The sequence below is a fragment of the Sycon ciliatum genome, chromosome 10 (assembly GCF_964019385.1).
Source record: "Sycon ciliatum chromosome 10, ocSycCili1.1, whole genome shotgun sequence".
NCBI lineage: Eukaryota > Metazoa > Porifera > Calcarea > Leucosolenida > Sycettidae > Sycon > Sycon ciliatum.
Genome location: NC_088652.1, coordinates 3,201,608 through 3,214,301, shown reverse-complemented (window position 1 = coordinate 3,214,301; position 12,694 = coordinate 3,201,608). Strand labels below are relative to the sequence as shown.

Here is a 12,694-nt window from a genome sequence, read left to right as displayed (position 1 = left end):
TTTGGCGCCTCGCGACTCATTGAAGGTCTCAATTGTGTATGTTGATTGTTGAAACATATTGTAATCCCAGACCTCTGGGGTTGTGAGGGTTTCTCACATTCAAAATACATGTATGCCATAAATATTCAAGCTTGAGATATTCACACACACACACGCGCAGAACAAATTCACCTATTTCTGCTTGCTTGAGCCTAAATATACACGGGGATTAGACGTCAGCAGTGGGCGTATGCCCTCTTTTGCCAAGATCTACAAAAGATGGCCTGATTGATGAATGGTGCACAGTGTTCGACTGTCATCTCCAGCGCCACTGTACACCTGTGCTTGACATGTGTCATCTCCAGCGCTGTATGCCAGGGCCTGACATTAATTCAGTGCGGATGGAGTTTGAACATCCCACCAAGAGTTTAAACTGGAATGTATTGCGATGTTATCTCATTCAAACCGCCAGTCACAAGCTACTAGTAATCACGTAGGCACAGATGCAGCTCCTATAGCGGTGGGAGGGGAGTAGATGTGAGCTATGAACAAAGTGGTGAAAGACCGACAATACCATTCGCTGCATCCATGCCAGCCCATGAGATCCTAATTAAATACTTCCGCTTTCAAACAGGACTTGAACATGCAACCCTCTGTTTTTTCAATCATGGGCCAGTCAAAAACTAGTATAGCAATCCCTATCAAAGAGTAAAATATGACTTAGATGGATAGACAAGGATGATTGGATAGGAGAAATGGGTCGTAATAAGTATCTACAAGTTTCGCTTTTCTGTCCACTAACACCACCAGTTACTGGAAAATCAGCTCATGCGATAAAATGGCACGACCATGACGAATGATAGTGACGTTCACCAACTAACATTCATTTCATCTCACCCACCCTACAAAGACAATGGTGTAAAAGGACATTACTGTTTTGCGTGGGCTGGAGTCGCTGACATTGCGACATGAACTGACATCGCTTTGACTTAGCTGCGAAAGTGACAGGCTAGAATGTCTCACCTTGTCTCTGTGACATGAAGTCGTGGTATCTTGCTGAGCCCAGGCTGGGATTCTATTTATTTTAGTTATCGTTCCATCAATACTTCATTTTATGTAATGATGTACTGCAGTATAGTGGCAGTGAGTTGACGCGGTTTCTCACCATTCACGTACACATCCATGTAGATTCCGTTTTTGGAACATGCTCACAGGGGACTGTGACTGTAGTTCTGAACCAAAGAGGGTTGGGACTGTCCCCGCAACTCTGTGGATGCATTCATTCACTAATAATAATCTCACTAGGTGACTACTAATCTTCAACACAATGGCTATAATTAGCACTGCTTTGTATCAAATACACATAATTATAACCATACAACCATCTTGTGTTCAATTGAGAGCAGAGTGAAGGAGCAAGGAGCTACAAGTTACAGTATGTATGTCCACTAACACCACCAGTTCCTGGACAATCAGCTCACGCGATAAAATTGCTCGACGCTAACCAATGGTAGTGACGTTCACCAACTAACTGACAATCAGCTCCAGCACGTCTTCAATGCACAGGAATAGGGGATACATGGAGTGGAGAACAACAACAACAACAACAACAACAACAACAACAAACCAGAAAAAGCAGAAGTACTAGCACTCATGTCTTCAGATCTTTCCGAAATGGGTGCTCTCTAGAATGTGCAAAGGAGGAGAGTCGGGATAAGGCGGTGGGTGCGACACTCATCCACGCGAGCAGGCTGTAATCCAGTACGCGTGAGGATTTCCTGTTGAAGCCAAGGCGCTGAGCACAACCTTTCGATAGATGAATGATGTGGCTGCTGAATAAAAGCTCCTGGTCGAATAGGATTCTGATAATTTGTGACTGCGTGTGTACGTGTATGTGTGTATGGGGGAGGGGGTGTTTATGAACACATGTTCGTAAGTGTGAGTGTCACACGAGAATAATTATACCGGTGACACTCCTTGTCACCAGCATACCCAGGTTCAAATAAACTAACGTTCCAGAATTCGGAGTCCATTTTGCCGGCCTTTCTTCAAGTGGTGAGATCAAAATCATTCGAATTCACCAGATAACGGGCACTGTAGAGCATCGTGCTTGGACTATAGGCTATCTAGATGTAGGCAAAATGCTAAAGCCACAGCTGACTGGTCATGTTAAGCTAGCCACATGTTTAAATGGAAGTTTGCACTGTTTCGTTCAAAAAGATCACAGATTGAAAATATTCTGAACCACACTTTTTTTCCTTCCCGTCTGTACGGTATCAGATCCTATTGCAGTTCAAAAACGCGATATGGTGTCAAAACTCCATTCGCACTGAATTAATGTTGTCAGGCACTGGCGCACAGCGCCGAAGATGACATGTGTCAGGCACAGGAGTACAGCTTTGCTGGAGATGACATGTGCCAGGCACATTGCACCATTCAGCAATCAGGAGGTGTTTTCATAGACAAACGTGTTTGTGTGTTCTGGGGTGCACGTGTGCGCGTGCACGCGTATGTGTGTTTGTCTGAATATCTCTAGCTTGAATATTGTATGGCCTATTGTGTATGTGAGAGGCCCTAACAACTCCGGAGTTCTGGGATTGCGGTGTTTGAAATACACAATTGAGACCGGCAGTGAGTCGCGACAAGGCGCCAAATCAAACCGCGCGGGTGCAACATTTTATTCGCATGACTTCCGCTCCAACGCCAGCTTAGTTGCAATTCACACTCGCACTCAATGTTCCAGTCCCAAGGGGTGATGGATCGTCCATTGATGTGGAAGCTAATTCTAAGTACTCGCAATACGTTGCTCAATTCCATGTGTTTACCCGTTATTGACCCCTCCAAGGAGATGTGCTCTGGAGGCGTATTGGTGAGGGGTTTTACTGCTATAAAAGCACGGCTTGTTACTTCGGCTTTTCAGAATCCACTGAAAGCTTTTACTTGCCCTATATTGCTGGTTCTGTTTCAAGTTCAGTTTTCTGTGCTGTAAACTCCGGATCAGACAACTTTCGAAATTCACCGTCAAGCAAAATAGAGATTCACTTGTTCGCCATGTCGTCCATTGCCTTCTTATCCGCCATCCTGTTGCTACTGGCGACGGCGGCTCTGAGCGTAGCAGATCCAATCCCACCGTCGCCAAGTCCTGCAAATATGGCGTCAGCCGGTAAGTAAAAACACATTTAGAAAAAAGTATGTCCTCAGTGCTTACAACCTGGTGCTGCTGACATAATAGTATTGAGCGTTTGGGAAAAGGGGATCTTTCAGCGTTTTGTTCTGTCACACTTGACTGCCTCCTTTCCTCACACACAGAAACCAAGACACTCTCACGCACACAATGGACACTACGCATGAGTAACTCTTGTCGAGGTGTGTTCCTAGAGAGACAATTAACTTAGTGCTGTGTTCATTGGCGCCATGTCTGTTTCTTTGCGTGGTGTCGTAGGCGGTGAAAGCTGCATGGTTCGTTGGATACTCCAGTCAGGTGTAGAACTGGCGATGGCCGAGAGGTACGAAGGTGTGTTCAAGACCATTGGAATGACAAAAGCTAAGCTACTTGAGCTAGACACTGATGTCCTGGCTTTCCTGATGGGAATGACGGGTGACCATGCTACTATGCTCAAGTCCTGCCTGGGTAAGGCCCCCATAGTCAAGTTGTGCGGCTGATATTCCTATACATGTACATCGGGATAAGTCCGTGAAGTTTCATTTTGGCTGATAACAGCAGTATTGCACTCTGATGATTATTCGGTATGTGTGTTAAGATTCGGTCACGATTCTACAAGTATCATGTGGAAACACTGACACAAATTATATACTGTTAATTCGTTTCCGACGCCCTACAAGTTATAAAATTGTTTTGCAGTTCACTGGTGCTTTCCGTCACTGGTATGTATCATCACAGTCACAAGCCACTTTGTCACAAAATATGGTTTCCAAGGTTCAATAATGTCAACGTCAATATGTTCCACATGCATTATGTAGACAATCGGATAATGGGTCGATGGAGACTGAAGTCATCAGTGTGAGCCTGTTCTTCCTTTCCTCTTTTGTAAGCTTATAATGGAGATAACACGGCTTGATAGGTGGTACAGGTGAGATTAAAACATGTGGATGAACATGTTCTTTCGCTCCTGGTATGCAACTTTGTTGCGTGTTACAGATGGTACCAATCCTCTATGTGCTGATGCGTTCAACCCGTGCAACACTGAGGGAGAGTGTGTGTTCAACACTGACACTCGTTCATACATGTGCCAATGCCAACCAGGCCGAACAGGACAGTATTGCGAGAATGGTAAGTTTAACCACTTTGCTGTGCGCTAATAAAATGAAAAATGTGAAGAAGTATTGATACAATGACAATGTTCGTCAGTATGAATACAATTATCTGGAGAATGCGATGCGAAGAAGGCGATTTGTCCTAGTCTGCACTAGCCTGTGCTCGCCAGAAGGCAAGGTTCTAGCATTTTATACTCCATTTACTGACTTTTGTCCTTCATCAAGTAACCACCGTTTACTGGGACCATTAGGTTGCAGAACTGCCTCCAATTGTCCAAGTGCAGATCTGATCATGTGGTGTTTCTGGTTTAGGAGTCATCGGTAGATCTCTGCTCAATAATATCCGCTCTCTGTTGGGATTTGCACATTCGGATGACCGATGTATCCAAACTATTGGCAAGAAAGACGCAATTATATAGAATTTTGTGATCTTGAAGGAATCAATCCACCTCATGGTTATGTTGATATTTCACATCACCTCAGACTGATAATGCTGCCAAAGACTGCACTGTGTGGTGTAATGGAATGAATAAAACGTGTCTGGAATCGCTTCTCATTTGTCTACTCATCATTTTCAGAGATAGACGAGTGTGCCAGTGAACCATGTCAGAATGGCGGGCGGTGCATCGACGCATTCAACAATTTCACGTGTGACTGCTCTGTGGGCTACGAGGGAGACGTGTGTCAACAACGTACGTATACCATGATTTTACACTAAATGTATCCCGTATAGGTATCGCGTGTTTCCTCCTGACTCATGGATGTATATCATGACAGCGGAACATTCGCTTTGTGTATGAGTACGCCTGTATGTTTGTGTTGACTAGGGTGTATTATCAGGAGTCGTAGTTGGTAATTAGAATTATATGAATACCTGTGGCCTGAAGATTACCAAATTCATGAAACCCTGAGAAGCTAGAAACCTCAAGTTGTTTTCCGTCCTAAATGTGCTCTATATGGCAAAGCTACACAGTTGGAACACAGGACATATGTCAAATTGTGGTTACTGGAAGTCGCCTAATGCCTAGCGCCTAGCTACGTTCTTGAAATGCTTACATACCCTCTTATGTAATCCATTCAGCAACTCCTGAACTTTGAACTTAGCATTCTCCTTGCTCTATGCACCAAATCCCAGAGACCCATACTGGAGTGTAGGATTTGTGAAACAGGCCATGTAAAATGGGATTGCTGCAACGTGTGAGGGTGCTTCGTGTGCATACATTTGAGGACTTGCCAAAAACTTTCCTACAAATAGTTAAATACCACGTGATCAGAACGCTGATCAATATTATTTGTAAAGCAAGGGTAAATCCAGGGTACGGGAAATGTTTTTTGCCACTTTTTATGTCTACAGGTTGGTGGACAAGGGATTTGTTTAACGCTCTCAACGCTAGTTTGGCGACGGAGAAAGCAAATGTCGACATTCTTCAGTCGCAATTAGCTGAGGCGAACCGCACCATCCGGGAGAACCTGAAAGAAAACGCAAACCTTCAGTCACAATTATTAGCTGAGGCGAACCACACCATCCAGACCAGATTGAACGGGCACAGTGATCGCATACACGGATTGGAAGGCCATGTATCAACATTGCAGGTATGTTAGAGCTTAACGGTATGCCTGAGTTATGCGTAATGCCGGCAATCAAGACAGGATTATGAAGTGCTGGAACCTGATTGAAAGTAATCCGAAGTACGAGTTAACGTTGTATTAGACAAATAGAGAAGGAATTGTGTTGAAAAGCTATTTCATTTACCTTTCAGAGACGGATGATATTATTATACCACCATCGCATGCACGGACACAATATTGCGCCAGGTTCGAGTCATATAATAATTGGACAAAAGTGATATCTGAGGAGAAGCAGCATACTCTACCTAACAGTAAAATTATATATACCTCTAAATTCGAGTATCTTGGCGGTGATCGAGGTGTTTCCAGTTCAACACAGAGATTTCGAGGACACACGAAATTCCGCGAATCATTTCAATGTTGATCTACATGAAATGAAACTGGTGAATACAAGAGTTCTAATATATCAGTACTGAGAGCTGCAGGATCACTGACCTGCTCTGTGCTTTGGGAAAGTGGTGACAAGTTAGACTGTTGGCAAACCAGGCATTCGTGGAGGCACATTGAACTACTTGTTCTATTTTATTTATTTTTTCTGTTTGTTTGAATATTGCCTTGATGAGTAGTGTTTTTACAAGCGCACGTGAAAAATGTAAAAACCAGTTTGAAGTTCGACCGTTGCCCAATCGTAGGCGAGATCTGGGTGTGGGTGGGTGTGCGCGAACGGGGGGGGGGGGGGGGTTGACAGCTGTGATCATTCTGAATTTTGAATTTGTTTTAACCGTGCAGTTCCTGAAATTGGTCGTTGTTTTTCATTTGTTTCTATACCTGTACGTGTTTTCCTCAAGACGTTACAACAATGCAATTCGGCGTCACTTGGGTTCGCCTATAAGTCGCAGAGCGCAGGAGGGAGTGGAAGGCGGCAATTGGCTAGCGTTCAGATTACCAAGAGGCGTGCATCCACACTTCTGAGAATCACGTACTCCACCACAATTTGGACTCGAGGAGATCGCTCAGCCTCGAGATGGTTGGCTAAAATTGACGGTCAAGAGTGTACTCAGCCATCACCTATCCATATCGCTCACTACAGACGAGATGTGAATGGCGCATTTATTCCTGGATATCTGGTAGGTCTTTGCAGAGCGACAAGCTCGGGACCAATCGCACAAGGCCATCACGTGATCACAATTCACACCGGAACAATTGCACCGTACCCGCATAGTGCTAACTCGGGGTGGTTGGCACCATCTCTTCTGGAAGTCAGGGAGATCTGTGCCCGATAAACTATTTTCGTCGCACAAGATACACAATGATCATCTGACCAGAAAATCCATTGTCCATTGTCATAATATTTTGACATTCTCACATGTTTCGCTCTCGCACTCCTCAATTCATTCATACGCTATTGAAATGTTGTACCTCCATCACCTCTGCCCTCTTTTCTGAAGACCCTCCGTATATTCTAGTGATTGTTAGTCTTCTTTGTAATTATGCTGTCTGATCTCTCCCTCGCCCCCCACTCAACTTCTGTATTTTCCTAGTCTAAATAGTACACCTATTAAAGTTGTTAACGAGCACAAGCACCTGGGCGTTATTCTCGACCGCCAACTCTCCTGGTCTCCACAAGTCCAGTCTGTGTGCAAGCGTGCGAGTGCGTCCTTAGGTATGCTACAACCCCACTGCCAACACTTGAATGATAACTGCAGAAAATTGTTCTTTAAGTCGTACATTTTGCCTATATTTGACTATTGCGATATAGCTTGGTGCGGGTTGTCTCAGACTTTACTCCACAGACTGGAGGTACATCAACGCTTGCTTCTGAAAATTCTGTTTCGAAAAGACCAAACATTTGCCTCCCTTTGTCTTTATAAACTTGCTTCCACGCACCCTCTTCTTGCCCGACATCAGCAGCATCTTTGTATCCTTGTGCAAAAGATCTTCCTAGCCCAAGTCCCGAAACATATTGCCAAGTACAACTGGTTTGTTACCACTAGACCAACACGCAATGCCTTATCACTGCCCCGAGCTAGTTCCTCTCTGTTTTTGAAATCCCCTTTCTTCTCAGCATACTCCCTTTGGTCTAACCTGCCTACTAGCATTAAGACATGCCAGGATATCAGGAAATTCACAGTCCAGCTTTCCACACTGTCTCATCCGAAGTGATCCCATGTATTATTAATGTGCCTCCCTTTCTTTTTCTCTCCCTATCTCCTTTCCCTCTCTGACAGCATCTTTTTTTTTTCTTTTTTTTTTCCCTTTTAGCTTGCCGTGGTTGGCTATCACCTGACCTCTCATGTTTATTGGCAGTCTTCGGACGGGCCAGGAGATGTTGAATAAATAAATGAGTGTTTTCACACGAAACTCGGAATAACGTCGGAAAAAGATTTGTTTTCTTCATTGCTGTGTGATAATTGTATTGATATGAATATTATATTAGGTTGATTTGTTTGTGGTTTGTATACTTATTTGAATTTGCAAATCCAAACCAGCACAAATGCTCGATGACAGGGCCGCGAATGCGGTCGTGTGTCAAATGCCTTGTGCACACAATTTACCTTCGGTTTGTTCTCATTCCAGTTTCTACAAATTGTTGTGTACGTCACATTTTCCTAATATTCCAAATATTTGAACTCGGAGGGTGAGCCAAATTGATTATGGTAAGTTGTTTATTTTTCGACCACGTGGTTCTCGGCTGTAGTTTATAATTAGAATTGTACTATATTATTTATTGTTCGCATAGCTTCCACTTTTATTAATCATGTACAGTATACTCGTGTTATGTCGCTTTGCCACTATGTACCGTCAGCTGTCATGATACCTGGGTTCATCCGTTTCCAGTTATATTTGTTGAAGTAAATAGTTGACATTTCGTATGTTTTTAGGACTGTCTTATTACACGCATATTCCTTTAAAAAAAATTATTTTTATTACACGCATATTCCTTTTGCCAATTCTGAAGTTGCACGCATGTGTTCACCTCATTGGCCTCGCTCGTTCCAAGATTGCTTGGTGATGTCAACGCGAACAAGCATATAATAATAAAATAAAGGAGGAGGATAGTTTTCTGCCATTTTGTCGCACTCGCCGACTGATTATGATCTGGTTATGTAGGGGACAGTTAGTCATAACTCGTATCATTTTGTCCTTCTCCTCTCTTCCAAATGTGTCTCACTGATTAGATATCCAGGGTTATCTAAATTTAATTGTCAGCTCATGATTGTTTTCAACTTTTTTTACGGAAACAATGTAGGCTCCCTTTGTACTCCAAACATGGAATGGAAGAGAACAACGACAGCAAGAGACCATAGGGGACTGCAAAGGGCGTGTAGGTGCCATAAAGCTGTGCCGGTGAGGTGAAGTGCGCTCCCCCGACCAATGGTCTCGGGATCAAGGCGCACATCACGCACCATGGGGGAGAGGGAGAGAAGAAAGACTGTGGGTGAAAAGTGAGAGCCATAGCCGAAAAAATGATAGAGAAAGAGAGAGAGAGAGAGAGAGAGAGAGAGAGAGAGGGGGGGGGGAGATTAGTGAAGCTATGCCAATGTACCAGCAGCTGCGTTGCTTGCATTGGGGGAGAGAGGGGGGGGGAGGGGAGAGGCAAGACGGAGAAGTCAAATCGGAGCTGCTGCCAGGCAGAGTAGCGTGCAGGCACTGGATTAGCGAGAATGCACTATGCCCACTGTTGGTAATCACATGCAGTCTCTACAGGATGCTATTCGCAGCCGTCTACTGCCAGCACTGACCAAGCATGAAGTGAGAGATCAGGAGATGGAGATGGTGGCTCTGCCTTGTTGTGAAATGATGTGTTGTTTTCTGTGTGATGGCTTTCCCCAAACTGTCTCGTCTAGTCGCGTGCATGTGTGATATGAGCATGCGCGATTTTGTAGTCGAGAGTCCTTTTGTCAGTCTTCTTGTTCGTCCCTTTGAGTGTTGTCTCCATTTCCGTAATGTCAATATAAATAATGTAAAGCAAACAAGTCTTGTCCTTTGTGTCCTGCGTCCCGGGGGCCGGGGAACGGAATGGCTGAGATTCCGTTACAGGAGCAAAAAGGAAAGAAGAAAAGAAAGAAACACAAGCGGAAAACATTCAACACTTAGGGTATTTCGGGAGCTCTAGGGAGCAAGGTACAGTTCCGTTGGGTTGAAGACAAAGTGATCGTTGTGGGCCAGGAGAATGGAATACCGTGAAACTTAGCCTTGGAATGCTGTCGCCCACAACCAATCCTGGCGCATCAATTGCTGACATATGTGTGACTTGAAGGCCTGCATTCCCTTCGATGCAGCCTCCGAGGTGGTTTCGTTGCTCATTCCGCCAGTGCCGGCGGCCCTGCTGTGTGGACTCTCATCCTCATGGTTTTCTTTTGTGCTTCCCTGTTGTGTGTTGACATGATATTGTGGAAGCACATGGAGGGAAGCACAGGGAGGGTACTTCATTCTTTATCATATGCCCAAGTCCATTTTCTAATGTTGCGCACTATATGACTTTGTTATCCTCGACCATACCTCCTGGAAAGACAACGAATCATATTATGCTGTCTCTTCCATCGTATAATGTTGAATGACTCGAACAAGAAATAAATTACCTATTTATCCTGCCTCTTGCAACAAGATGGAGCGTCAATAAGCGCGCGCTTCATACTCAACGAGGGAAAAATAAGGTGTAAAATTCAAGGACTAGATGCTGTTGTTAAAATAAAAGGAACGTCAGGATAGAGGTGATAGTTATGCCGGATACTGGAGCACAGCACAGCTACAGTAGTCATGCTAGGGGCCCAAAAGGCATTCACTCCATGCACTTCTCTGATGACCAAAACAGCTGTCGGAAGGAATTAAAATATTTTCAATACTACGAACCTCTCGTTGCTGTTGTGGGGAATGGAGGCGGTCGGCCGCAGAGCGCAAATGCGGTGGTGGTGAAGTGGAGGCAGAATTTTCAAGTGCCGAGTGCTGCTGCTTAAATAATAATTCTGCTCTTCATCTACATGTGAAATATGAGTGTAAAGAGATTCGATGACGTCACTTTCACGAATAAGAACTGTTGGGCCATGTGCGCGGGCTTCATGATGGGGTTGCTTACAGGGGGTGACAGGGCAGGCAGATAGTTGAGAGAAACTGTGGAAATATGAAACCTGGGACCACAAATCAACACTAATGCTGGCGGGGGCTTTTGTGAGTATGGTAGCTCTCTCGATGTTACTCAACACCTGAAATATTCCAGTGCGTTACTCACCTTTGATATAATATTATGGGGACTTGGGTGACATCTGACACTACCTGATAATGTTGCTAAATCGTTCACCGCTGTGGGCAATACCTTATATTTTTGGTGCATTGTGTGTCGGTGTGTCTGTGTGAAAGCACTTCTGGCTTAGTATTATTATTATTATGTTTGTTCGCGTTGACATCACAAAGCAAGCTTGGCTAGCCTTCGCATAAGCCAAATGAAAAAAAGAAAAGAAAGAGGAACCAGCGAAGCCAATGAGGAGCACACACGCATTTAACTGCAGGATAGGCAAAAAGGAATAAAATAACAAGGACCATGCTAAAAACACACGAAATGTCAGCTATTTACTTCAATCATGTTAAATATAACTGCAAATGGGTGACTACAAAATATCAACTATTTTCTTCAACAAATAACACAGGAAAAGGATGAATACAGAATTTACAAGAATAAAGGTAGTAAGCTGTCTGCATCCAATTATCGGCCGATTTCACTCCTTTCCACTATTTCAAAGCTCTGTGAACGTTTGGCCACTTATACCAACATGTGAAGCCGGTCCTTGATCCGTCACAGTCTGGATTTCGGCGAGGCGATTCGACCGCCTGGCAGTTGCTGAGGCTTGTTCAGAAGCTCTATGAATGCAAGGATCAGAAGCAATTTAGCCTCCTATGTTTTTTTGACCTGAGCAAAGCATTTGACACTGTCTGGACAAGGGGTCTCCTCCATAAGTTAGCAGCGTTTGGCGTGGCCGGGACGTGTCTGCAGTGGCTCACCAGCTATCTCACTGAACGTCGACAGAGTGTCCGAATTGGACATGCCCTGTCCGCCCCTCTAACAGTCCCCTCTGGAGTGCCCCAGGGCTCTATCTTGGGGCCTCTATTGTTCATCGTGTACGTTAATGATTTGGCAGGTTTGGATCATACCTCACTCTACGCGGACGATACAGCGCTCCATATAACCGAGCCAGGATTATTACAAGTCTGCGACTCGCTACAGTATCACATTAATCAAGTTGTGCGCTGGATGTCGAAGTGGAAACTCCGCCCCAATGTGTCGAAAACGGCAATCCTTTGTATCCCCCACGACCCTCCAGTGACCTCACCCTCTTTACGACTCGGCTTTTTACTTTCCCTGATGATCCCATTGCTATCAACATCGTTAAAAATCACAAACACCTTGGTATATTTCTTGATGAACACTTGTCCTGGGATTCGCACGTCACCTATATTGAAAAGCGAGTTTGCTGCGCGATAGGCTGCATTTCTCCTCACATCTCCCATCTACACCATGGTTGTCGAATACAAATTTATCACTCTTATGTTCTTCCTTTGTTTGATTACTGCTCTCTCGTTTGGTCCTCCGGTCTATCCTCCGCTCTTATGCATCGGTTAGAAGTCACCCACCGTAAATTACTTCGATTAATACTTCGCATGCCCCCTCTGACCTCCTCTCAGACGCTATACATTTTGGCTTCCTCTTCCCCTCTCTCAGAACGCTTTCCCCACTCGGCATGCAAATTCATTCACCGTATTAAGCTTCAACTTGCTCCTCCTCATGCACTTGCGCATTTAAGCTGGTTCAATAATAGCTCGCGTACTAGATGTTCTCTCCATTTCCCACTTGCCAGATCATCGATCCTTTTAAAAT

The 12,694-nt window shown here is 44.5% G+C and overlaps 1 protein-coding gene across 1 annotated transcript; it reads left to right on the top strand.

The window, feature by feature from the left end:
• Positions 1–2,760: 2,760 nt before the first annotated feature.
• On the top strand, positions 2,761–8,453 carry LOC135826349 (uncharacterized). The gene is made up of 6 exons (XM_065338963.1): positions 2,761–3,142; positions 3,422–3,610; positions 4,139–4,270; positions 4,833–4,946; positions 5,609–5,847; positions 6,672–8,453. Exons 1-6 carry the CDS (start codon positions 3,031–3,033, stop codon positions 7,104–7,106), a joined length of 1,221 nt encoding a protein of 406 aa, XP_065195035.1. The 5' UTR covers positions 2,761–3,030; the 3' UTR covers positions 7,107–8,453.
• The last annotated feature ends 4,241 nt before the right edge of the window (positions 8,454–12,694 follow it).

Coding starts and splice junctions, on each gene's coding strand:
- LOC135826349 (XM_065338963.1), top strand. CDS start 3,031: ATGTCGTCCATTGCCTTCTTATCCGCCATCCTGTTGCTACTGGCGACG. Junction 4,271..4,832: donor AGGACAGTATTGCGAGAATG/GTAAGTTTAACC, acceptor CATCATTTTCAG/AGATAGACGAGTGTGCCAGT. Junction 4,947..5,608: donor GGGAGACGTGTGTCAACAAC/GTACGTATACCA, acceptor TTATGTCTACAG/GTTGGTGGACAAGGGATTTG.